Here is a 26,732-nt window from a genome sequence, read left to right on the forward strand (position 1 = left end):
AATTATCGTGTATGGTTTTTTTTAAAAAAAATGGTAAGGAGCAGTTTGCTGTAGTGCTCCAAAGGAATTCCCAATAGGAAGATTCAAAATAGGATTGCTTCCAATAGTAAGCCCAGTGGGAGGCTGGTCTGAGTCAGAATATGAATTATCTAATAACTGATGAAAAAAAGAGGTAGAGAACTTCTTTCCTTGGAACATTTTTATTTGTTTTTCTATTTTGACCAGTCTGTGGAGTGTCTCTCAGAGAAAATGTGCAGGTAAGTACCCACAAGATATCAAAGACATGATTGACAGCCAATGTACATTTTTCAGGGAAAAATTAGTTAAGTCAGTATATTCACTGTGTTAAAAAGAAATTAAGCTTCCAGAAGGAGCAGAAAAAAATGATACCATGGATTTCAACTACAGTAAAACAGTACCAAAAACTTCACAGGGTTTTCTCACAGCTAAATTAATAAAGTTATATTAAAGTTACTATGTTGATAAAAAGCTTTTTGACAATTAGTCCTCAAGAGTAGATATTAATTATTCATTATCAAGCTGGAAGCCAGGATTAAAGTTTTCTTCTATATCAAGTGCTATCTGATATTTTTATTCAAAACTTGGATGATAGAGTAGAGATTGGTTATTATTTTATTTATTATTTAGCTATTATTAGTTATTTTGCAAATTACACTAGAATGTAGAAGGATAAGACTAAAAAGATCACAGAAAACGATCTTTTCAGCCTTCTTATCTGGAATATTCCATCCCAGTTCAGCTTCTGCATCATGTGACAAGTGTGGACTGGTTTGAAAGACCCCAAAAAAGGAGAATGTTTCAAGTTTGTAAAGCTTGACTTAAGAGGAGAGATTAAGGTAGCAAGAATGTTTCCTTGTTAAAAGAAAAAAAGGTCTGCAGAAGGAATGTGACAGGTTTTGAATATGTGTAAATACCTCAAAATTCTTGCTGAATAGGACAAAAAATAACACCCAGACAGTTCTAGGTAAGAAGTTAGGAAACAGTTTCTAACTGCTCCAGGAAGTACTGTCATGAACTGTGTGAGGACATGCTAGATTTTCCATTATTAGTGATTTCTAAACTATCTTAATCAAGACATGTTCATTATGGTACATTGGAATTAATCATGCTTCAGCCCAATGGAATTGGCTAGATGGTTTCAGGTGGTTTTTCCCAGTCATATTTTCCATCATTTTGCTGAAAGCACAGCAAATCACAAAGAATGAATCCTTCTGCAAGTGACTTCTTATAAGAAAAATTGCCTTGCAGATGTTGGGAACAACTCACATCAATCAAGTCTTAACTGTGGTGGACGCTGTAGACTAGCAGAGTTTAACAACTTGGAGTAATTTATTGCTCAACTCAGCGGCCACCGAACATTAATCAAGCCCACAAGTCCAGAAACTACTCATCAACAGCCTAGTCTCATTATCAATTGCAGTGTGTATTATGCACAAACAGAAAAGTCTTTACACTGCAAATGGAAAGAAGCATCCTGTTAGTTCAATTTTTAAATGGGAGAGAGAAATCAATATTGGATTTCCATTTAGGCTTGTTCCTACACTTTTATGTCCTGAGGCAGGTCTCAATCAAGGTCATTTATTAAGACTGGATCTTGGATACACTGAACCTGGAGAGCAAGTTAAGGTGGATTCTGGCTGCCATGTTTGACCTGTTGTGTATATTGAGAACACCTGGAGACTCAGAGCAAAACAAGTTTCAGAAAAGGATTAAAATTGTACAGTCTATCACATTTTGCAAATACACAGGCACAAATATAATTTATGGATTTCAAAAGAAATCGTTCAAATTTTACATTCTGTAGTCCAAAATGCATGTAAAGGTCCTATGGCTATTGTACACCACTTAAAAAAAAAATTGAATATTCTGCATTTACCTATCTCTATTACTATATAGCTGTATTCATCTTCATTCTTAAATACACAAGAGCAAGTTAAATGAGATATTTGAGTAAGAAACATTTGACTAGCAGATACTAGACAACTTTTTCTCAAAAACAATCCCAAAACAAACCAATCAAAAAAAAACCTCAAAAAACAACACAAACCAACAGCTCCCCACCAACTTTAGCCTTTCTCTTTAGATATGAAGCAATTTCAAAAGTCAGCTGCTCTGTTGTGTTTTGTGGCTGTTGCATTGGAAACCATGATGCAAATGTTTCATCCCACAGATTACTTGAGCAGAAGAGGATGATCTTCTCCTACTGTTGACTACTCCCACTGTCCTAATGTCAAAAAATGCTTGCAGCAGTGTTAAAATAGTAAAATAAAAAGTTGAGTTTTATTGGAAGCTTCCAGGTATCCTGGTGGTGATGAGCTCACATGGCATTGGATTTGTACAATTTTTATAAGTTTAACAAATTAGCATAACTAACAAATATTGTCCAGTTAGAAAAGTAGTTGGTTAGGTTATTTTCTCTGGGTACTGCCCCACTGGAGTTGATCTAGGGCTTCTTTTCCCCATTTCATATTGTGTCTCCTCAGATTCTGATCAGAAAACAGAAGCCTGCTCCTTGTCAGACTTCTTTTTCTTAAGAATAAGACAGAATAAGAAATAAACAGTATTTCAAGAATGTGTTAGAAACTTAACTTACTACTCTAAAATCTAAGAGAAATGGTAGCAAAAATACTAGGAACTATATAACTATTTAATAGTAGTCTAAAAAGCTACAAATATATGAAAAATACATAAAAAGCAAAATATTTAGGCATCCCTACTACTAGCATTAACTGAGATACTAGCAGGAAGTAAGAGTTTATGATCATTTAATTATTGCAATCAATCAGAAAAGAGGAGGGTGATCTCCTTCTTGAAGCATTAACCTATTGGTACAATTTCCCGGTGTGTCCTCTACCACAATGAGCATTCCAGTATTTTCTATAGAATGGGACTGCATCCATAAAAGGGCCAGGTGCGATCCACCCTTGAAACTTCTTAGTAGCACTTCCTTCCTTAGCTTCTTCAGTCCCCAATGGTGACAGTGGCAGCTCCTAGATCTTTGTCAAGCCAGGCAAAAGCAAGAAAAGACAGGGTTCAGCTACTTCTGTTGTGGCACTTTTAAAGAATCTTGAGTACCAGCTCAAACAGCTACACTGAAGTTTGACCACAGTCTTGGATCAGTGTCACCTCCAGGAAGGTGAGAGCAAGTTAGAAGTGTGGGGAGGAAGGAGACTGTCATTCACCCTGTCACTGAAGGGCTAATTTCTTGGGTCAAAGTGGAGCCATTTCAGTATAAGTTTACTCACAAATCAAGATGCCTTTCTCTTTTGTCAAGCAAAAATATTTTGCAATTTTTACTAAGATTCTTGCAGTTTCTGTGACTTTTGTAATCTCTGTGCCCTCATTCTTTTGCCATACTGACTGCAAAGCTCACCAGCTCACCAAAGGCTGCTGAAGCGGATCAAAGTAGATTTCCTGACAATTAGTAATCAATAAGGTCTAAAAGGAGTGTTAAGTAACAGTATCACCTGGTTTTTTGCTCTGTATTAGAAGGTGCTATTTCCACTAGGGAGGTGTGTATCCAGTTCTGCCTGCCCAGACAGAGGTTCTCCTAACTCCAGTGTTGGTCTACATTGCTCTCCATTTCCTTTAGGACTGGTAAGGGAAGAGCAGCCTCCAATGACTGTGCATTGCAATCTATCATCCCTCACAAACTGAAAGAAAAATGAGATCATTTCCTCCTCTGTTTTATGAGGACAAGAAGTAGTGCTTCAACTGTCTGCTTCCTCTAAACTGATAGTTATGGCCCACAGAACAAATTCTCTTGAGTGTTCTCAGCCAGCAACTGGAACAAAAGCCAGAATCCTGTGGCTTTTACAAAGAGTGGAAGTGACGTTCTCTAACAAGTACAATAGAGCTATAAACTCTATTCTGTGATGTGCAGAGCATTGAAATAATCCTACCCAAAAGTCTCAATGCCCTGTTTCAGCTTACATGTGAGCCCATGTCCGCAATAGTGAGTAACATACAACTGAGATAAAAACTGAATTCAAATATAGATGTATGTATTACAGCTTTCTGTCACAATGACTAAATGTTCATGCACAGAACTGAGTCATCTTTTCTCTGACTTATATTTAGCCTTAAGATGCATTTTCTTATAGGGCTGCTGTTTGAAAGGCAAAGTAGACACGAGGCTGGATTCTGGCCTCCACGAACCAGAGTGGAATCCTTGCTACAGCCTATGCTCCAGAATGACACTAGGGTTTCTCTGAACTTTAGGAAATTGATGATGCAATTTGCCTGAAATTGTCTTTTTTGACAGACCATTTGATTACATTCAGCATGCAGAAAAACAAAGAAAAAGAAACTAAAAACTGAATTCACTTTTCGTCTGGGTCAAAAATTAACCTGGAAGGTGAATATATTAGGAAGGAAAAGAAAAACATTCACAATTAAAAAAATTGCAAAAAAATATAAGGCAAATGAATGCATGGCTATGCCCGGCTCCTTGCTGCAGCAGTGTGAGTAGGAGTAGCAGTGTTTTGGGGAGGAAACATGCTTTGGGTTAGGTCAGTACTACACTGTGTAGGAAGACCTCTAATAATGCCTAAAATCTGGAATCAGAATGCCAGGCAGCTCAGATTAGGTGAATGGGGGCGGGGTGGGGGGGGTAACGACACACAAAGAAGGAGTGTTAGAGGACTAAAGGCTTTTAGAAGCAGATGAGAGAGAAATCTCATGTAGCATTACTTAACTGAGTAGTGGACACAGTGGTATTAGGATTGCCATCACTGTGGGATGATCTAAGGGAACTGCATTAATAAAGTCTTTTTGAGGAGATAGATATAGCTGGACATATGTGCATGTGTTTTGCAGATTCCATACAGTATGTGACTTAATGTGAGCTTTTTCAGACAACCTGGGATGGTCTTATTGTTCTTTTGTCTGTGAAATCCTGGTTACAATAGAATCAAGAATATCAAATCATATCCTAGCTCAGTTGTATAGATAGTGACAATTGATACTCATATTTTTATTTACAGCTGGCATACATAGGCTACTTGATGCTGTTCAACTACATAGTGTTGGTGAAGATGGATCGCTGGCCATCTATTCAGGAGTGGATTGTCATTTCATACATTTTCACTCTGGGAATAGAGAAGATGAGAGAGGTAAAGTCTTCCCAGCCAAGAAATAGTAAAAAAGGAATAAGCATGGGATTTGAGGGATTTTTTTCATTTTAATATCTTTTTTTATTATTTCTCTCAGGGTTCGTTTTTATGAATGAGCATATCATAAAATTGCCCTTTTTTTTCAGAAAGGCAAATGGATTGTTAAAAAAAAAGCAGGAAAAAATATCTCTCTTCTTTAAAATTAGTGGTTTCTTTTTCTTTCTTTCTTTCTTTCTTTCTTTCTTTCTTTCTTTCTTTCTTTCTTTCTTTCTTTCTTTCTTTCTTTCTTTCTTTCTTTCTTTCTCTCTTTCTTTCTCTCTTTCTCTCTTTCTCTCTTTCTCCCTTTCTCCCTTTCTCCCTTTCTTTCTCCCTTTCCTTCTTCTACTCCCACAAAATTTCTGTGTTCAAATTTCAGTGTGATGCTCCTTTAATAGCATTCACAAGTACAAGGGGATCTTCTGACAAGCCTTAAAGGTCAGCAAAATTCCTTAAAATGTGACTCTAAAATTTTTTTGATGTGTCAAGCAATAGTGTGCAATTGCCTAAGGATGCAGAAGCAGACACATAGAGCAGAGAGAGAGCATTTAAAATAGCACTCGGTCTATAAAGTGAGTGAAGTGGCTCTGTTAACCCTGCCCTCATGGTCTCTCCCACCTAATGCTGTCCTCTTTCACTTAGCCAAAGGTCCATTTATTCCACAGTGACACCAGAGGCCCAATTCAGCCCTAATGTGAGTGAATGCAAGTCCCATTGACCTCAGCTGAAAGAGCACATTTATACCCCTGGGCTGAATCTGTTACCAGTTATGTTTGTACATTCTGAAGCCAGTGCTCTGGAGGACTAGACTAAAAATGGGCTTGCCACACTTGGGCTTCAAAGATGGGTTTCTGACACTGTATGGTAAATGCTACATAATAAATAAAAAGAACAGAGGAAAAGACCCTACTTGAGTGGCCCATGAGTACATGTCATTAAGCAGAAGAGAAAGGAAAGCAGTGGCAGTAGCCACACGAGGCCTCTGCAATTCTAATGGAGCCAAGGCACTGCTGGCTCAGCAGGTAGGAGGCTGCACTCAGGAGTTGTGTGACCTGATTTTTGCCTGATCGTTCAGCCCAAACTGGCACTTCCACAAAAGTTTACCAAGAACATTTGTCACAATTGATTTCTAAGCAGATGTTGGAATTTTTCACGGATGAGCCCAAAATTCATTCCAAAAACAAATTCATCTTTTTTGAGGAACTGTGTGAGTATGTTCAAATGTTCTTGGGCTAAATATAGAAAATGAAAACCAACAGCTTGGTAACTCTCTAAATGGTGGGATTTATTCATGGAGATCACTTGAATAATAATTTTAAGAGTAGTTTGGAAACACAATCAAGTTACACAAATGATCTTGCAAGGAGAATGACAATAAATTCATAAGGTAAGATTATTTAGTTTTGTGACCTTCACTCTTGGCTGTGTAACCTAATTTCCAAAAACAGGCCCAAGTAGTATCTAGTATCTCTCTGAATTAAATTTCTGATGCATAGCTTTATAGTTATTAATTATTTCTTGGTCATTTGATACATATTTTAATGTAACTTTCTGTAAATCTATAGCTTCTTTAAATGTGAATTTTCTGATTGAAAAAATCTTTCTGTATTTTACCCTCCATTCCAAGACCCTAGATAGGGTTAATACATTTGAAAAATGGAAATACATACAGACATTTCTACTGATTTGGTGAGGATTTTAGACTGAGTCCTTTGTCTGCCTTGTCCTTAAAAATCTCTTGCACATAGATACATGTTAATGATTGAATGGTTGAATGTTTCAGGAGAAAAATAACAGAGAGTACCTGAGATATTTGGATGATAAGGATGATAAGGGTCTATCAGCTTTTCTTTTGGCCTTTGTGGCATATATCTATCTGCTTACTACAGATTTCTTCACTTTTATATGAAAACGGCTCAGCTCCTCTCCTCTGCATTTCCTCTGTCCTTCAGATCCTCATGTCAGAGCCTGGGAAGCTGCTGCAAAAAGTCAAAGTTTGGCTCCAGGAGTACTGGAATGTTACTGACCTCATAGCTATCCTCCTGTTCTCTGTTGGGATGGTTCTCCGTCTTCAAGACCTGCCTCTCCGGAGTGACGGCCGCGTCATCTACTGTGTCAACATCATCTACTGGTACATCCGGCTGCTGGACATCTTCGGCGTCAACAAGTACCTGGGGCCCTACGTCATGATGATTGGGAAAATGGTAACAGCACTGGGTGAACCTCTTCTCTTTGGCAGTGTGTTTTTGGCTCAGCGTCCTTAGCCAGTGGCATTGCTGCAGATCCACCCATATGATTTTTACATTAGTGTTTCCATGTAGGCTAGAAATCAGTGCTTTACTGAATCAAAACCTCCAGAATCAAGGATTGGTATTTTCCTCTTCTGTTAGATGATGTATCATTTTTCTCTCTCTGACATCACTCTTCAACAGCAGAGCCACCCTACACCCCTGTGTGCCTCACTTGCAGAAAGTGCAAAGGAAATTTGGTGATTATAAAGGAAGGTGGTTTGTTAAGGTAAAGAAAAAATTGTTCAGGTGTGTAGTACCTTGAGACTCTCAAATGTGTTGTGATAGTCATGATGTGTTCAAAACTATAATGGTTATGGTTAAGACTGACCCTTCTACAGTTTGATCCACATTCACATGGTCTTCCATCATTGAAGTTCAGGTGTGTCCTGGTGACATGAGAAATCCATTGGCATAAGTGCAACCTCTGTGCCCTGGCCACATCAATCATACACACCATAGCAGGAATATTAACAGCTTTTGTAATAGTAAATGCATGCACAAGTAATCAAAAGACATTTGCTTCCACATGCTTGACTTTTGACTTTTCAATTTTCATGTTTCCATTGAAGTGTTGCAATTAAGCAGCATTTTGCTTGTTTCAGTTAAAGAAAATGTCTGGATTTACAGATGCACATGCACACATCCCTGATATTTGGATACCTGTGTATGTAGCTGATATATGTGTACACATTTCACATACAGTATCCAGCTTTTCTTGTGTAAATCATGTCTGTTTCATGCATTTTGAGGTTTAAGATTTGGGATTTTCTAAATAGATTAAAGCCGCTTGAAGCTCACTTTAAGTAAAAAAAGTAAAATTAATATTAACTCATTTAGATGAAATACTGCTATCTGTTTGGTATGGGACAATAATCAGCAAGTCCAAACAGGCTGTCTGTTGTATTTATCTCACAATGGTCCTTAAAGAAAAGCTTCATCCATCCTCACCATCATAAGAAAAGGGGACATGTATGAGTACATGGACTACAGTATCTCCTTGGTATTACATTAGTCACAGCAGGCTCAGTGAGCAGGTATAAAATTGAAGTGCAAAATATACTTCCACTTACACACCTTATCCAACAGGGAACAATTGTCTTATCCCCTCAATTTACCAGCTTTCTACTGCAAGCCCACAGTGCTGGGTTTGACAAAGAAAAAAGAGCTTAGTGGAAAAAAAGCCGGAGAGAGAGATTGAGGGAAAACATGAAAGTGATAGTTGAGTTGTTATGTCCTGGAAACGGGATTTTGAAGTACCCTTCCTCCAAGAAAGCATAAGGGAGGTTGACATGAAGTTTTGCAGAGCTCCAGAGTGAAAATACTCAGGAGGAATACAGATCAAAGAGAAAACTCTTCTTTAGAAGGTTTCTTTCCTGCCACATTTGGACTCTCTGCCAGTGGATCTGGTGGTCACTGGGGCTTACACAATACAAAGTGTATAAAACTTCTGAAAAAACAGCTACCCCTCTACTCAGCTTTATTTTTCAAAGATACATGCACTTAAAGTTTCAGAACTGTGGTGCTAACACAGGCAGAGTGAACGAAAGTTCAATAATAGAGGGCCCATGTGCAACAAACTTCTAGTAGTCAGTGTTACAGGTGGCTGATAGGAACCCAACTCCCCCAGCAGTACAAAGAGTGGTTCATTTTTTTGTTATGTCAGGCAGAAAGGAAATGATTGAAATTAATAGCATTTTCATTCCTTTGTCACTCACATGTGTACAACAAATCAAACCTCACTCTACTTTCTGTGGAAAACAAATGCAGGAAAATCTCTAACTTCTGTGTGCTCAGTATCTACATTAGAGGGTGTTGAATTTAGCAGCCAAATTGTTCTGAAGCTCTGGGCAGCTGTTAAAGGAGGCAAATTCTTCTATTTTGTGCCTTCCAGTTGCTTGGTTTTCATCATTTGTCCAACTTTCCTTGCACTTTCAGCCACTCTGGCACATCCCCTTTGCCTACACATGCAATACACAACCAGTTTGAGTTACTCAGATCAGCCTCTCACATCTATTTTCTCACCAGCTTACTCTCTTGTGCAACACACGCACTCCCTGGGAGCTGCACCTGCTGACTCTAGGCTGCTCCATGGGCTCTCTTGTGTATTTTTGTTTAAATCATGTGTCTCTCTACCTCCTTGCATTCTTCCAAATGGTGTTAAGTTCAGCTCAGCTCTGTGAAGGACATAAAGTTGGTTATACATATTTCTACAAAGTAAGTACATCACAACTACTGAGGTCCTCAATAGACCATATTTAATGCCTGAGACCTTTTCTTGAGCTTCTATTGTAAGTTTTAGACACAGGAGGAAAATGATGGCTTTTCTATCTTTCCAGTGTTGAGTAGCTTTCTCTTCACCTTCCTCTACACTGCAGTCAACGAAATACCCATAATAAGTTTTACTTCTGGCCACTCTGAACAAACATGCAAGGGAAATTAAGCAAGAAGCAGGAATGGGCTTGAGTTTTTTAAAAGCAATAGGTTAAAGCAAAAATGAAGATACAAGGAGGAAAGTGAATGCCCGAGCTTAGTATTATCTACTGATTTCAGTAACAGAATATGCTTCTGTTTTTCTGATTTCTGCACAGTGATAGATCTAATTTCCTTTAGGAAATTTCTGGAATTAAATTGATTTACATGACTGTGGAATGTCAAGAGAGTCAGAGGTATATCAGTTCCTTTAATGTCTGGAAATATCTGCATTTTTTAGCATTTCTGCAAATACAAAGTTGAAATACAGTCAATTCTTTATGAAATTATGCCCCAAAATATTGTGGTTTAACATTTTTTAAACAGATAACTGATGAGTTCTTTAGATTGCCTTGCTAAAACACCAATTGTAATTTGACATCACAGGCCAAAGGACCTGATACAATGCTCATTAAAGTCAGTGGAAATCTGTCCATATATTTTATTTTATTTCAGACAAGTTACTGAGAGTTTAGAAGATACCCAGCTGAAGAAGGAGAAAAGTAATGTGGATCTTGAATGGGGAACAGCACAAAAAATTTTATTTCTTGCAACAGAAGGTCACACCCGTGTGACTCCTGATCAAAAATATTTGGAGCATTTCATACATTGTCTTAAAATGCCTCAAAATACTGATTTTGTTTATTTGTTTGCATGACATTTTTAAATAGTTATTACATTACATCATATCAAGTTATATATTGCCATCTGAAACAAAGTTTGATCAGACCAGAAAGGAGGAATCAGGTTTCACCTCTAGGTTTGTTCCCTGAAAGCAGTGAGAACTAAATGTCATTATTAAGCTTTCCCATTTCAGGATGCTTTCTGAAGTACAATGATCTGGAATTTCTCTTCTTAAAGGAATTTTTTTTTTAGAGATTAATGCCCTGAGTTAAAGAGGAATGTTGATGGTTGACTTCACTGGTTTTTAACTATTTAAAGCATTTCTTTTCCTCTCTCATGTCCCCAAGGTTATTTTCTTTCTTTCCTGCTATTTTATGAACCTCAAGACTTTTGTTTTCCCCTGCTTTTTTTTCACTTGTCCTTGTTTCCTTCTTTCCATCTTGCTGATTCTCTCTCATCTGACCCCTGCTCCACTGGTGCCTTTCTCCTAGATCCTCCCTCTCAACACACAAGCATACCTTTTTCTCTTTGCTCCCCTGTAAACCTCTTTTCTCTGGTACATACTTCCCCAGTGTTGCTTTTACCTCAGGTTGCTTTAAAATTGAAGAACCCTTGCAGCAGTACCAGCTCCCTCTGCTGCAAGCAGGTCCCTCTTCCAGCAGCCCCTGCCACGAGCAGCCCTGCCCTCAGGCTGCAGCCAGTACCCCATGGAGCCACAAGGCACCAGCTGAGGCGCAGGTTGGGTTCACGCCTCTCTTGAAGGGAGGGCTGAATTCAGCTGAGCCAGAAAATGCAGAGACTGAAGGGAATAAAACTCATAAGGTTTAGAGGATTCTCTACTTGAGTTTTGCCTAGAGACAAAAGTTATGTCCAGAACTGTGAAAAACAGCTCAGTTGTAACAATTACGAAGACCTGGCAAGTCTGTAAGTTTTAAAGGGATCTTACCAGGGACTTTACACAACTCTCATTTTTTTCACATTCACTTTGGGTAATCTCTGTTGTACCTGCCTGATGCCCATTGTTCTGCTCCCTTGAGGGCCTTTACTAGAATAGTGCTTCTTCTAATCTTCAGATCTATTCAGCATCTTGTAGGATTGCTGTCCAACATACTTCAGGAGCATTTTGAATGGGTGGGCACTGTTTGCAAACATTAGTTAATCTTGGGCATATGCGAATGAGGCCCTCAACAGTGGAGAAGAGCAGAGTTCACTGTCTGTTATCTGATTTTTTTTTTAATGTGGCATTTGTCAGACTCCCCCACCAAGCGGATTTTTATCCCAGCCAGTATCACAGCTTTCCTTTCTCACTGGTTACCACCATGGTGTCCCTTATGTTGCAGAAACAGGCTGTTCTGCCACCCGTTCCTCCGTATGTTAGCTGCAGCTCCCTTTGCTCTGAGATAATGACTACCAGTGAATAAAATTATCCATGTCAGTCCTTTTGCTTAGGTACAGTTGCCACGTGGTGCCTATAAACATCATCTCATGACCCTTGCCCAGACCCGGCTGCTGATTCCACTGAACCCATATATTCTTGTTGAGGCAACTGGTGTGACCAGATGGTACTCTGTATTTTCAAGCCTATTCATAACATTTGAATTGTTCTTGGAAGTCACACTGGGTAAAACCAAGGACACAATAATACCACTTCACTTCTTTGAAAAATAATATTTTTTTTATGTGTAAATGAGAACGGTTTTTCAAAATTTGTTTCTGGAAATTCTGTTTCTAAGATTCACAGACTTTTTATTTTTTTGCAGTTCATGATAATAGGAATATGGACAAAAAGTTCCTCTAATTGTTGTCCTTTCTCTCTCTTTTTCTCTCGTTTTTCCTGTCATTACATTCAGATGATAGACATGATGTACTTTGTCATCATCATGTTGGTGGTTCTGATGAGCTTTGGTGTGGCAAGACAGGCAATTCTCTTCCCCAATGAGGAGCCTTCGTGGAAGCTGGCGAAAAACATTTTTTACATGCCTTACTGGATGATCTATGGGGAAGTGTTTGCAGACCAGATAGACCGTAAGCAAGTTTATGATTCTCATACTCCAAAGTCAGGTATCCAACTTTGATCAGATGATGTCCTATTAGATCATGTGTGTTTGCTCAATAAATGGCTCTGGATAGAGGAACTTCTCCAACACAGAGAATGGTCGCAAAAGTATTTTTTCAGCTAGTATTGGGGTGTCAGTTTCTGAACATGCTTCTGTCATCACTTTGCAATCATTTAACTGGAAATCTGTAATGCTAAATTATCGTGCATGTAGAGAAGGTTATAAATGTGTCCTTTTTACCAGCTTGGTGGCAAGAATCCCCTCCCAGGTATCCAACATGAATTTGGTGGTGTACCTGGGACACAAAAGGTCACTTATTTTTTCTCATCCCTTGGTTTATTTTTAGACCTAAATACTTTTTGTCTAACTTCATATTGATGATTATGTCTAACAATTAGGGGTTAGACCTTTCAGCTCCTGTATTTGATAGGGATGAGTTTTCTTTTCCTGTTACCTTTTCAGTACCACATTTAAGCTAAACCCTGTGATGCAATTCTTTGGGTCTAATAACTAGATCCATTTTTAGAATATTGCTGCATTTTTTTTAGAAAGCAAGACTGTACTCACACCAAGGCAAACAGGAAGAGAGACAGTATTAAATATATTATCTCCTCAGGATTCATGAGATAGGTGATCAGGAAAATGCTGGTTTTCTGTTTAGATTAAATCTTGGGGTCCCACTCATTGCATTACCACCAAATGAGAGATCTGGTCATGAGAAATGATGCAGTAGATGACCAAACTAAGAATCACAAACAATGTCATCTTTTGCAACTACTGTCATGTAACTGATGTTCATCATTCCTACTTAACTACATTTAAGTCTTGGAAGGATTTGGAAGTCAGTACCCTTTTCAGTGGTAGATGGCTTCCATTAAAGCTCTGCTTAGGATATTTCATTTTATTCTACGTTACCATCTTAGGAAAGGACATTATTTTCAAAATTTATTTGCTGTTTGTTCAGTAGTGAGAAAATTTGAATGAAAAAAAAAATTCCTGATCTGATTAAAAGTAGTAAATGTATCTATATCACAAATAATGCCCCCAGTTGAATGTAGTTTCAGTATCCCATGGCAGATGTTGCAGCAGTTTCATGTTGACTTCTTCTTCCTGGCTAGCACAGTATCATTATTCTGGATACAGATGAAACCTCCTTTTTATCTTTGCTTCCCTACTTGGTTTTCAGAGGCAGCATGGCATGCAAGGAAGTAAGCAAATACCTATAATCACAAAATTTCTCGCTATGTTTTCACTTTTTACCCAATTCCCTCATTTTTATCCTTTACCCTATACTTTTATTTTTAAAAATTCATTAATTCCAAAGGCATAATAGTTGGGGATATAAAACTTTGTCTTGCTCTGAAGGCATATTTTAGAGCACTAAAGATTTGTACCATTAAAACAATACTTCCCTCTACAAGCAGAATAATGTCTGTCCCTCTATAAGTGGCCATTTATTGATATTGTACTGAGTAACTACCATAGTGCAACAAACATGGCAATTGGCTGAATAAAGTGTTCTTGTTGGTTTTTTTAAATAAGGGCTGATTACAGTTTAGAACCCATAAATTTTAGAATCTGAAGGATGTTTAAGTATGAAAACAGGGTGGCAGACTGCACACCCTTGCACGAGGATTTGTGTTATTTAGATGCACAACATTTAAATAATGCAAAAAGATGCAGAGTAATTATTTCTGAAGCTTAGGGAAAGCAAAATTCCTGGTGGCCTAAACTCCAGCTTTACATATAGACATATTGTTTTTCTACCTGTGTCATGGAAATTTGGAGTTACAGTAAAAGTGATGATGTCAAAATGAAAAGCAAAACCTACTTCCTCCTTCCTGAGAGGCAGATGCCACTCTTCCAGCACAAATTATGTACAGTATGTCATGTCTGTCTGATGCTCAATTGTCTCAAAAATGTTATCTGTGGAATAGACTGGCAGCACAAGCAATAGCTGGTGATGTGGTTACACAATCAAAATCACCCAATGGACACCCAGAAGGTTTTACTAGTATACTCACATTTTTTCACTATTTAAACATTTGCTGTTATTTATATTTTCCATGTTGTTCTAAGCTAAATCAGCCACTGTGCTCATGTTAAAGTGCTACAGTGTTTGTACTTTCTCAAATAAGATAAGCATGTTCTAAAATTGTTATGCTAGATCTAAATTCCAATTTATATTCATGATTTAGGGCACATTCTTTTTTTAATCAGTATTATTTTAACAAAAAAAAAGGGTTGCTTTGTGATTTTGTTTATATTTTGGTGTTTAATATTGCTACATTATTAGCAAGTTTGGGTTTCAGTAAAAGTGCTGATCATGGAAAAGCATGTTTAATTGAACCACTCTCCTGGAAATCAATCCTGGTATCTGAGAAATGTACAAAAAAGTAGGCTACTCTAACATCTCTTATGTACTTTTTTAAAGAAAAATCAGTTTTATCTATTTAATTAGTTATTTTTATTTTATTTGTGAAGCATACCATTAAGGCTGACCAGATACAATGTCTGAGTCCATCTCATCAGCTGGCAGCCTTTTCATCCAGTGGGTCTACTGTGATTTTTATTTCAACACACTGCTAAATGTCTTGCTCTAAAACAGTGTATATTTACATTTTTTACCCATTGTTTCTGTATTCATATCATTTTTTAAGGAAAAACATGTAAGCTGGAGTATGTGTTAATGTCCTGTTGGTATGTGATCTCATCTTCAACTCAAAAGTGAGGACAGATTATATCCTCACTTCTGGGATTATGAACACATTATTCAGTGGTGGTCTTTATTATCAGTGATGTCCATAACTGCTACAAACCTACAAATTTCTGACTAAGAATCAGTTGTAAAGTGGGGTGGAAGAGAGTAAATCTTTTAGATCTCTGTTCAAATTTTCAGGTTAAGTCAACAAAACCAGCAAAACCACTCTCTAAGTAGTTCCTCTCAGATAGGCAGTTCATCAGAATATGACCACTAAAAAATCTAAAAGGCTTGTCATATTAAACAGGTGCTCCATATGAAAAGATGTAGAACTGGAATGGTGGGCTTCAGTGATTCTTGCATGAAGAGAGTGTGAGAAGTGAGAACCACTGAATGTGCCTAAAACATGCTGAGGGAGGAGCCACAGACAGTAGCACATGGAAGAGTGACTGCTGCTAGCAATGGGGACATCCTGGGCTGCTGGTGCCCTGTCAGTCCCAGCTACCCATCAAGTCCACAGCCCAGCTCCACATGGCTTGGGGAATGGGGAACTAGAAAAGACAGACTTTACTATCACAGTGCAATCATAACTAGATGTTTGAGCAGGAAATGAGTAGAATTTGATCTATAAACAAAGGAGGTGCAATTACAATTAATTCGACCATATTTTCCGCACAACTGTATGCAGATGTTCAGGACATTCTATGTAGCTGATCTGGCACAGACAGAAGGTTTCACATACCATGTTTTCTACTCAGGAAGTTTTAGCAATTTCATGAAACAGTCTTTGGAAGTATGTAAAGATCAAGGAATAGTCAAGCTACTATAGTATACTATAATAGTCAAGCTACTTCATGGAAAACTCGAACCAGTCCAAGTGAAACATCAATCATGACTGAAACCAACTTGAGCTATTGAGTTTTGACTCAGGCCTAGAAAACTCCAATTACCAACTATTGGGGTTCAGATAAAGGCTTAGACCTTAGAATTGAAAGCAGGCAGTAAGCTAATCAAATTTATAAATTATTTAAAGGTCGGAAAATTAAAAATTAATATATTTCAGGAAAGGAATAATAATAAGAGCTTGATAAATTGAAAAAAAATAGACTGATATCAATTATGTAGTTGAGTAAAGATATATTATTATCCACTGATAGCTGGGGGAGGAAGGAGAATCTGAATCAGGGAGCTGGTGATGGCATATGCAACTGTCTCACTTGGAGGCTGTCTTTTCTAATCCATCTGTGACATGTGCTGCCCAATGGGATCCATGGGGCAGCAGCCAGCCATGTAACTGCTTCAGTGAATGCCTGTCCAGAAGTGTATTTCCCACAAACACTGTAAAATCTCTCCCTCAGTTCACCACAGGTTGGTACTTGTGCTGACAGTTTTAGCTAGGAGCATTCGCGGGACAGTTCTCACCTATGAAGAACTTTTTTTTCACCTGATGAAACTATCTGCCCTTCCAGAATACTATGGATACAAAAGGATATAAGAAATACTGAAGTGGAAATGTGAGTTTGTTGGTAAAAATCATGTAGGTAGAGGACATAAATGCCAGCTTGGGAAATGGCAGTTATCTGTAGAAAATGAACATCAGAGCTCACATTTTCCTGTATTCAGAAGGCCAAGCAACTGAACCTGCTGTTAGTCAACATGGCTTCTGGGAAGGTTTTCAGGTTTTCCTGGTGTCTCACAGGTTGGATTTCCATCTGGATTTTCTTACCAGCTGACAGTACTTCACGTGCCATCTGGAATCTGAAGATCAGTCTGAATTGTGTTTATTTCTTGTTTGTGTCTATTTCTGTTTTGGAAAAACCTACCTAATTTAAGAGGAAAAGATGGGACCTCTTTCTCTTTCAATTGTATTACAGGAATATCAAGTAACCAGAATGCAATAGTTTCAGAAGATGAGAGACTCTCATACACAGGTTTTAACTATTCAATGATCTTCAGAGTAAACTATAATTACTACAAAATCCTTTTAAATTTCTTTAAATTTCCTAATCTTTTAGATCTGTTTAAGTTTTATAATTCTTGAAAATTTCTTAGTGCAAATGAAAATTACATACTAAACTCTTTATGACATTATAGGCTGCATGTTTTTCAATAGGAGCTTCCTACTTGGCCTGTCATTTGCATGGACAATTCTGGAATTAGAACAAACAGAACAGAAAGCTCTGTACAAAACAGAATAAATCATACCTGTGGCAATACTTTTAATGTTGTTAGACAAAGGTAGTGGATAAGATTTTTGCACAGACTACAAACAATTTTGAAAGTCACTCTGGGCTGTATTGCAGCAGTATTCCCATATCTAGCACTCCTGATGTTGTAGTTCAAGTTCTATTTGGTTGGCTATTTTTAATGGGGTGAGGAGTAGAGTAGAGGAGGAAGAAAGCACTAGAGTGAACAAGAAAAATACAGGGATTTACTATAAATTATTATTAAAATACCAGCAGATTGAAGAGACCCTTCAAAGTCATGTTTAATGTGGCCTGGGTCAAGAAACAACATGGTCAGAATGCTGTAGTTAAAGAAACCTCGAAGTAAGGAGGCACTGTTCAACTCCCTGGATATTTCTACTGATGAACAGAGTAATTCTGTGAAATTTGGAGTTTGCAGATTTTAGTATTTTCTCCATCACTGAAGAAGAGAACAACTTCAGGAAGGCCACTTAATATTTTTGGGGGGGGGCAATAGGTTTCAATATTTACCAGCCTGGTAAGCTGGTAAGGCTGCTTAGACATTTTGTTTAGAAATTATAAAATACTTTCACATCTTTTGGGTTCATTGTGGGTCAAAATTGGAAGGTGCCTACATACTCATAAATAGGATGATGAAGGTGCATTAAAAATAACCAGACTTGAATATTTTAAAAAATTTGGTTTTGTTATTTGGTTGCACTTATTTGTTTCCACTTTATTTATAATTGTGAACACAGGAAAGCATCCCTCAGTTTATTGTGATTTCAAACAAATCAGTTTGTATTGTAAAAGTGGTATCCATTTTTATAGGAGAAGTTTTCATCAAAGGCAAAAAGCTATCCAGCGGCAGAGCTGTTCAATTTTGCCATTTGGTCTTTTCATTATTTCCCACACCTGCTCTGGAAGGGTGCAGCTGGGGGAAGAGTCATGATGCACAAACTCACCAGCGTCCTTTGCCAAGCCCTCCACCCAACACACATTAAATGTGAACAGTGTCCTTGTCATGACAGTAATTACAGCAGGGAAATTCTTCTGAGCTCTGCCTCCACGATGGGCCTGAAACCCACAGAAGCTTGAATTACTTTTGGTTTTTTTGCAACTATTCCCTGGACAGGAAAGAGGAAGTGTTAGGTATGCAGCAAGAAAGTCCCAGCAGGAAACTGTAAATGGGAGTCAGGAAGGAAAATAAGCATGGAAAGAGATTGTGAAAAAGGAAGCAAGGGATGCAAAAAGTATGTACATCTACAGGTGTCAAGAGGCAATGTTTGAAAGCTTTGTAAAGTTAATTCATATAATTTAAATTAAAACTCCAACCATTTACTGATTTCTAAAGCCTAAGTTCAGGACATAGTGTCTGAACTTTATTCAGTGGCCTGAGGGTATCAGAGCTGTTGGCTTTTTCAGTTACCTGAGATTTGCATATCATTATGCTACCAGAATTTGCTTCTTCAGTAAAGCATTTTGCTAGAATTAAGTGTTCTGTGGTTTGTGTTAGAGCAAGGCTATAATGTAAAACAGATGAGTCAAGTTTGCATACATGTTAATATTGGGCTTTGAAATATATTACAATCTATTAATGCACATATTACAAAAATTACTTCATTTCTCCAAAAATAATTAATATTTTTGAATGATGTCATACATGAAGGGCGGAACAGATTCCTCAGGGGTGAAGCAGAGTGCACACCTTTAATTAACCATGGAGAAAAAAATCTTTGAAAATAAATGTCATAGTTTAAATATGAAAGATGTTCAATGACATGCCATGGAACACAGACTTCTGCATTTTTGAGCACACATCATATGTTTTCTCCTGCAGCTGAAGATGTGAACATTAAGTGGTGGCTTAGCTCTCCATTAGTAAGGCAAGAAATGAGTATTCTCATGCACCCACAACAAAATATGCAAAAGAGAAAAACTTCTGCAAAGCTTCAGGACAAGCTGAACCACAATGGGTATATAGAATAGACTGTGGGAACATGTCTGCAAAAGAAATCTAATTTGGCCATCACTGAGTGGCACAAACCAATAGAGATTACCCACTTGTAAGCAAGTAGAGCTGGAGAAATATTTCTTGTCTTCTTAACTGTTTTTTTTTTCTAGATTAAATTCTATGTTTTTTAGGGCAAAAAAAAAGGATAATAGAATTGGAACCAGAGTTGGAGCTGAGTTTTTGATCTCATTTATCTAAGGTTTGAAAAATGCTTTTCAAATTTTTTCTCATTACTTGGAAAGATATTATTTGTTCTGTTTTCAGCACAAAAAAGGACAACAGGTTTCAGATACTGTGATTGTTCTATCACTGGTGAAATCACAATGGGTTTTGGTACTTTGTTGTATTGGACTTTGTACCTCTGACTCAATATATGAGCAAGTTAATGTTTCCACACAAACAGAGACATAAGTTTCACATTGAGTGCTGATAGCAAGAGGATTTGAATGGTGCAGTTTCTGCTGGGTGAAGGCCAAGAGCAGAGAGCCCCACACTCTCAGCACTTCACTGATGGTATTTTGAATGTCTAAGTGAAACCAGTGCTTGGAGTAGTGTGGAACTAGCCCTGCCTTAAAATGATTTGCAAAGTGATGTTTACTGAGAAATGAAGAATTGCATAGTCTCAGCCTGCTCCAGTAATAAAATGTGGTTTTGCAAACAGGAAGGACTGGTAACACCACGTGCCCAAATATAATGGAGCTGCTGATAAAAAGCAGGGTTACGCGTATTTGACTCTAGGATTTCTTTTTCAGTGACTTGAATATTTTTGGAGAGGTCATGTAGTCTTGTGTCACATATGGCTACAATAGTTCTGAGTGTAATAGGCTACTATCTATGTGTAGTGCCCAAAACAAAGTACCAATATCACACGTAATGTAATATGATGGCCAGTACAGACATCCACAAGTGAATGTCAAGCTCAGTGAACCAAGTTCAGAAGAACATTTTCGAGAAGATGCAATGGTTGGTGCTGGAAATGTGGATTTCTTGCCATACAATGAAATTCTACATATGGCATCATCAAACCTCATTTTCCATGAAGTCGGTACAAAACCCCCAATCAAATCACTAGGAACTGAGCCAGTGCTGAGAACTTTGGAAATTCCTCACTTAAACTTTTTTTTGATGGAGATGAGGGGAAGCTAGCTGTAGTGCTGTGCAAAATTTACTAAGATGGCTTGTATTTGTAAGCTGCTGTTTCCATTATTTTCTTGAACAGCTGATTATGGAGATCTGTAGAACCACCAGGACTGAAGCTGAAGAGACATAAACTGAACTCATGCTTGGAGATGAAGATTATCCTTCACTGCATAACTGCACATGAAGGCATATTAAAACACAAGCAGGGAAAACTATTTCACCATGTTTTCTCTCCCCTTGCTTCAGTTCTACAACATTAATATCAAGAACATTTTGATTCCAATGTATTTGTAGAATAAACAGGTGGCATCTCTGCTGCATACATGTCCCTGTACCTGGTTCAGTAAAGACTTGATAATCTCCCCCACTGTTTCTAGGCATGCAGTCAAGAGTCCTTAATAGCAGAAAGTCATTATGACTATGCCCTAGTGGGGCTTGAGACAGTGCAGTGCATAGCAATAAATGTCTACTCTTTCATTTACTTTCATGGACTTCCTTTTCCTTATTTATCACATCCTTCTCAATCAATAAAAAAGACAAGGTTTTCACTGTTAAATAAATAATATGCAAGCTTTTTTGTAGGATTAAACAATTCAACAATTTCATTTTCACAGCCACTAATTGCCACCAGACTACCATATTTTTTGTATTATGTATGCAAAAAGGCAGCTTACTCGCACCGGGCATGTGTCCTGAGAGAAATATCTTGATACCCATGGCACATAACACACAATAACAAGAACTGCAGCCTGTAAAATCTGTGATACCAAGCATAAACTTCTGAGGGGAGAATGTCAATGCTATTGTTATTTGGATGATATTGCCTTGGCAGGCAGGCCATTATAAATATTTAAATATTTCCGCAAAAACTACTGAAAAGATAAGTTTCATTCCCATTTTGCATTTTTTTGTTTATAAATTTTGTTCCCAGCACCTTGTGGTCAAAATGAAACCAGAGAAGACGGCAAAATTATCCAGCTACCTCCCTGCAAGACAGGAGCATGGATCGTTCCTGCCATCATGGCCTGCTACCTCTTGGTAGCAAACATCCTTTTGGTGAATCTCCTCATTGCAGTTTTCAAGTGAGTGACGCATTTCAAAATATAGACTTGGGGAGGATGCATATTGTTCACAGCCTACGAAGACTGCTGAGCTTTGGCTTTGGCTGAGATACAATTTCCTAGGATGTAAGGGGGAGAGGGAAAGAGGCTTGTCTCCAGGAGACAAGGGAAATGCCAAGTTTTTCACATTGTGGTCATTTCCAAGGACAGACATCTAATGGGAACCAGGGCAAAGAAGCCAAATAAGGCTCAGTTATGGCATCATTCATTCCCAATAGGGAAAACAAGGGTAAAAATACTTCCCCATCTCAATGGGATGTTGTAAGACTCAGGAGTTGTACAGTGTAGACATTTACAATCATAAGGTACTTCAAAAAGGCTGATTATCACCATGCTTTGTCCAGGCAAAAACTTCCTCTTTTGTTCTGCTTCCTGTTCTTGTGACAAGGAAACATTTGCCAGTGTTATTGAAATGTATGTAGTTATGATGCTGTCATACCATCTTTGGCAAAGCACCCAAAACCATTTTCAGCCTGATGTTATTTTCCTCTTCTTGCCTTCTAGCAACACGTTTTTCGAAGTCAAATCTATATCAAACCAAGTTTGGAAGTTTCAAAGGTACCAGCTCATCATGACGTTCCACGAAAGACCTGTTCTCCCACCACCTCTGATCATTTTCAGCCACATGACAATGATATTTCAACACCTCTGCTGCAGATGGAAGAAGCATGAAAGTGACCCAGATGAGAGAGACTATGGATTGAGTAAGACTCAAATAATGCACAAAGGGGACTTTCTAATGCCTTTCATAATGTCTAGTGTTTCACATGCATGAAGTCAAAGCCCAGAACCTTGATAACCTTCCCAGCAAAATAACAACTCTCACTTGCAAAAACCTTACCTAAATTAGTTAGTTTTACCTGATTTGCCCAACCCTTCATTCTCTTTGCAATGTTAAGGAGGCTGTGTTTTTCTGGAACTATTTGGGGTTGTTGCCTGTTTGTTCCTTCAAAGCAGAGAGGTTTGTTTTGCTGTTACTAGTGGTCTGTTATTGCTGGAATTCTTCTCACTCCATGACAGTTCCAGCTTTATTTTTGAAAATACAGAGCTAACAGCACATACTTCTCCTGAGCACACTTTTTGCCTAGACAAGCTTAGAGATGGTAAAAGGCAATTTTGTTTACATAATCTCTCCTTGACTCTGACTCAGACTGGAGGAGTAGTTCCTCAACAGGCTTTAAATGAAGTCCCACAACCATGATGAGAAACCTGTCATATTATTTTGATAATGCTTTCCTCTTCTCTATCTAATTCTTTGAGTTAGAATATCTCCACCTTGCCCAATGTGCATGCCAGAGGCAGGGAGCTAAGGGATGTGCATCTCTGCCCAGCATTAGCCCATGCCACAGCCCACTTCTCTGTGAGGAGGGAGCAGGAGTCATTTGTGGCCCTGGAGATGCAACCAGACGGCTCTTCTCCCACTCCCATCACACTGCTGCCTGCAGATGTCACTTCTGGCCACATCAGACAGACCCCTATATGCTCAGACTCCTTCTTAGCAGTCTGCTAATCTCATTATTTGTCTGTTAGGTTACAGGTGGGCTTTGGCTTTCACCATCTGTCCAGTCTTGACCAGCAGCTGTGCTTAGATCTCATGTAATCAGAACATATTCACGTTTGCTCAGCATTTGCCTGCTTAAGTGCTTCTGTCTACAGAATCATATATAACTAAAGCACTAATTCCAATTCCATAATTAACAGCATCTATCTGTTTTCATATCAAAATGCCACATACTTGCTTATGAAATTTAAGTCAATGAGTTTCAAAAATAAGAATGTAGTTAGTTCACCTGTTAATATTTGCCAAATTCTTATTTCTCAATTTTTTTTCCACAGAACTTTTCATAACTGAGGATGAATTGAAAAAGGTCCATGATTTTGAAGAGCAGTGCATAGAAGAGTATTTCAGAGAAAAGGATGACAGATTCAACTCCTCCAATGATGAAAGAATCCGTGTCACTTCAGAAAGGTGCACTTTTTTGTTCTCATAAGTTGATCTGGAAATGTGTTTCTGTCACCACCCTACTCTTTCTTTTTTTCTTGTAAAAGGAAATGAAGTAATTTTGGTAAGTCTTAATTAAAAAGTAAAGTGATAAAATGTGATGAGTTTATTTTCTTTTTTTCTGGTTTGTGGTTTTGGGTTGTTTTTTTTTGGGGGGGGGTGTTGGTTTTTGTTGTTGTTGTTGTTTGGTTTGTTTTTTGGGTTGTTTTTTTTTTTTTTTTTGCTAAAGCATATGTGTTTAAGGCTGGGCTAGGTGTGGCTCTGAGGGGAGCCACACCTACCTGTTCTAGGGGAAGATGTCCCTGCCCATGGCAGGAGGGTTGTAACTGAATGATCTTTAAGGCCCCTTCCAACCCATATCATTGTATGATAAGCTTTGTAAAAGGGATCTTTTATCCAGTTGTATTAAAGTATAACTGATGCAGTGAGAGGCACCAATTATGCTTGCATTTCAGTTCTTGAAACAGGATTTCAGGGCACAAGTAGACACAACAAAATGGGAGTAAATTAGATTCCTCAATGAAAAACCTGACTTTAGAGTTTATCTGTGAGTGCTTCAGATAAGAAGTAAGCCTTGTTTCAGGATAGCCTGGCTAGGTAAGCTAGTTTCATCAGAACCAATAGCAACATGGATTTTAAATGGAACAAGACCTTTCATCTACAGTAATGCACAGAGGGAAAAAGCAATACAGTAATTTAGTGGAAGTTGCCAGTCTCCAAATTCAAAGGATATTAGAGGGGAAGTTGGTAAGGCATGGAATGGCTACCTTGTAAAGGATGGCCAAATAATCCAGCATTCCTGGGTCTGGAAGAGACAAATGAGGGATGAAATTAGAGAGGTCTATGTAAGTGTGAGTGCAAGGAAAGGGTGAACAGAAATCAATTGTTTGCTGCCACACTCAGAACAAGATATAGGGGAGTAAGAGAATAATTTAGCAGGATCCTGTGTTCAAAATAAACAGAAAATAGGTGATTTTTTTTTTCATGCTGTAAGTAGTGTAACAGAACAAATTTTTGGAAGATGGTGAGGTCTTAAAGAAGCTGATGATGTCAGCTAAAATGCTACATGCATTCAAACAAGACTAGACAAGCTTATGAAAGAGAAATCCAGTAAGGACTGCTAAATACATAGAGATCATGTTGAGCACATAAAGTTCCTGTGCAAAAAATATGAAAGACTGAAGAATACACAGGCGAAAGAACTACATATACTTCAAAGTATGATAGTGGATAAACTGGTCTGTGGTCCAACTGAGTACCTTTTTTTTTCTTGTGTTCTGATGGTCTGGTGGCCACAGAACTGAACCGAAAAATCATAGATGCAGGTTCAAATCTCTGAGTATAGCTTTTCATTTGGTGGCCAAGGAAGGAAGAGGTATCTTTGAAGACCTGTAAATAAGAGGTAATGTAGCTAGGTCCTCTCCTACATCATGCAAGTGCTGTAAGTCCTTGAAAATGAAAACATAACAGGCTGCCTTTCCATTCTGTGGTGACCCTATTTTGTAGGAAAAGAGCCCTTATCTCTAATTTAAATGAAAAGCTTAAAGCACCTTGTTCCAGAATCAAGCTCCTGAATATGGATCCTAAGTGAAGGCAAACACCTGAGCCTCACAGAGAAATAGCTCTTTAAAAATCCATTTACCTTAGCCAATAGTTTAATGTGGAGACCAGTGTGCCCCAGCTCTGTAAGAGAGATCCAGGCAGTGACCCTATGGGGTACAGAGGTCACTCCCAGGCCCGATCAGTGACATCCCAGGTGAATGTAGTTCTTATTACACAATAGGTCTGAGGAATATTTTAAAGATGCTTGAGGAATCAGGGCTATCTGAGTATCATACATAACACATTTTAGAAACAGCATGCCTGGGTTTTTTATTTTGCCTGCAGTCATGACCAAGTCCTCTTAAATCTAAACCACTTGTCTTGTTTCCAGCCAGGGTGGGGTTAACTTCTGCAGTAGCCAGGAGGGGGTGGGAGGACCCTGAAGTTGTTTGATACCATCTTGTGTCATTGCCAGGGGAAAGGGACTCTTGCTTCTTAGGAGGAGGGAGTCCTTCTGGTAGAGAAAACATGATGGATGGAACAGGGCCTTTTCACTGTAAATACTTTGTCCTCCTTCTCCTTCTTCCTCTCCTTCTCCTTCTCTTTCTCTTTCTTCCACCTTTTGTTGTAGTTTTGTTGTTGTTATTGTTTATTCTCTTCTTTATTGCTGTTTCCAGTAAGTTGTTATCTCAAACTTCACCTTGTGTGCCTCCAATTGAAGCAGGGGAGGGGAAGTGGAATCATGGCTTCTAAATTGGAGAGTACCATTCCTAAACCATGACATCACTAGAATTGTTTTTGTAACCTGTGGAATATTCAAATATGTAAAATCCAGATTTGCACTTCAGAGTTTCTTTATAGAGTTATCATTGCACAAGTATCAAGATGCAGAGCAAAGAAAGCCAGATGCAGAGAAGATGCAAGACTGTGGTTTCTCTTCCAATGCCCAGTGACTAGCCTGTAGTAGTAGACCAAGTATAAGACCCAGGTTAGAGCCATGAGATACCAGTTTAGTCATCTGTCCAATTAAGTCAGCTTTATGTGGTGTAAAATGGGACCAGAAAACCCTGGAAATGTGAGTGAAGTTCTTCCCAAAGACCTTTCATTTACAAGAAGCTGAGCATGCTGTTAGGCTCAAGAAGGGAAGGGTTGGGACAGGCCCTGTGTGACATAACTGCACCTGGACCTACACCTGCACCTGCACCTGCACCTGCACCTGCACCAGTCACTGCCTTCCCTCACCTCTGTGCCTATGTGATAATGCTCCCCTCTGCTTGAGCAGCTCCAGGTCCTGCTGTGAGGAGGAACAGCTGCACACCCTGCATACAAAGCCCAGCGTACCTGGAAGCAGGAGTAGGGAAGGGAAATGTAAGATGGGAAGGGAAGGGAAGGGAAATGTAAGATGGGAACAGAG

General features: G+C 38.5%; 1 protein-coding gene across 3 annotated transcripts in view; it reads left to right on the forward strand.

Annotated features, from left to right (window-relative positions):
• Positions 1–26,732, forward strand: part of TRPM3 (transient receptor potential cation channel subfamily M member 3) — a 385,669-nt gene that overhangs the window by 346,110 nt on the left and 12,827 nt on the right. For all 3 annotated transcript variants that reach the window (XM_066568608.1, XM_066568609.1, XM_066568607.1), the window contains 6 exons: positions 5,007–5,135; positions 7,124–7,375; positions 12,406–12,580; positions 21,585–21,735; positions 22,279–22,478; positions 23,611–23,743. In XM_066568608.1, coding sequence (XP_066424705.1) covers positions 5,007–5,135; positions 7,124–7,375; positions 12,406–12,580; positions 21,585–21,735; positions 22,279–22,478; positions 23,611–23,743 — 1,040 coding nt within the window. The remainder of the gene's footprint in view (positions 1–5,006; positions 5,136–7,123; positions 7,376–12,405; positions 12,581–21,584; positions 21,736–22,278; positions 22,479–23,610; positions 23,744–26,732) is intronic.

Source organism: Molothrus aeneus, chromosome Z (assembly GCF_037042795.1).
Source record: "Molothrus aeneus isolate 106 chromosome Z, BPBGC_Maene_1.0, whole genome shotgun sequence".
NCBI classification, from domain to species: Eukaryota; Metazoa; Chordata; class Aves; order Passeriformes; family Icteridae; genus Molothrus; species Molothrus aeneus.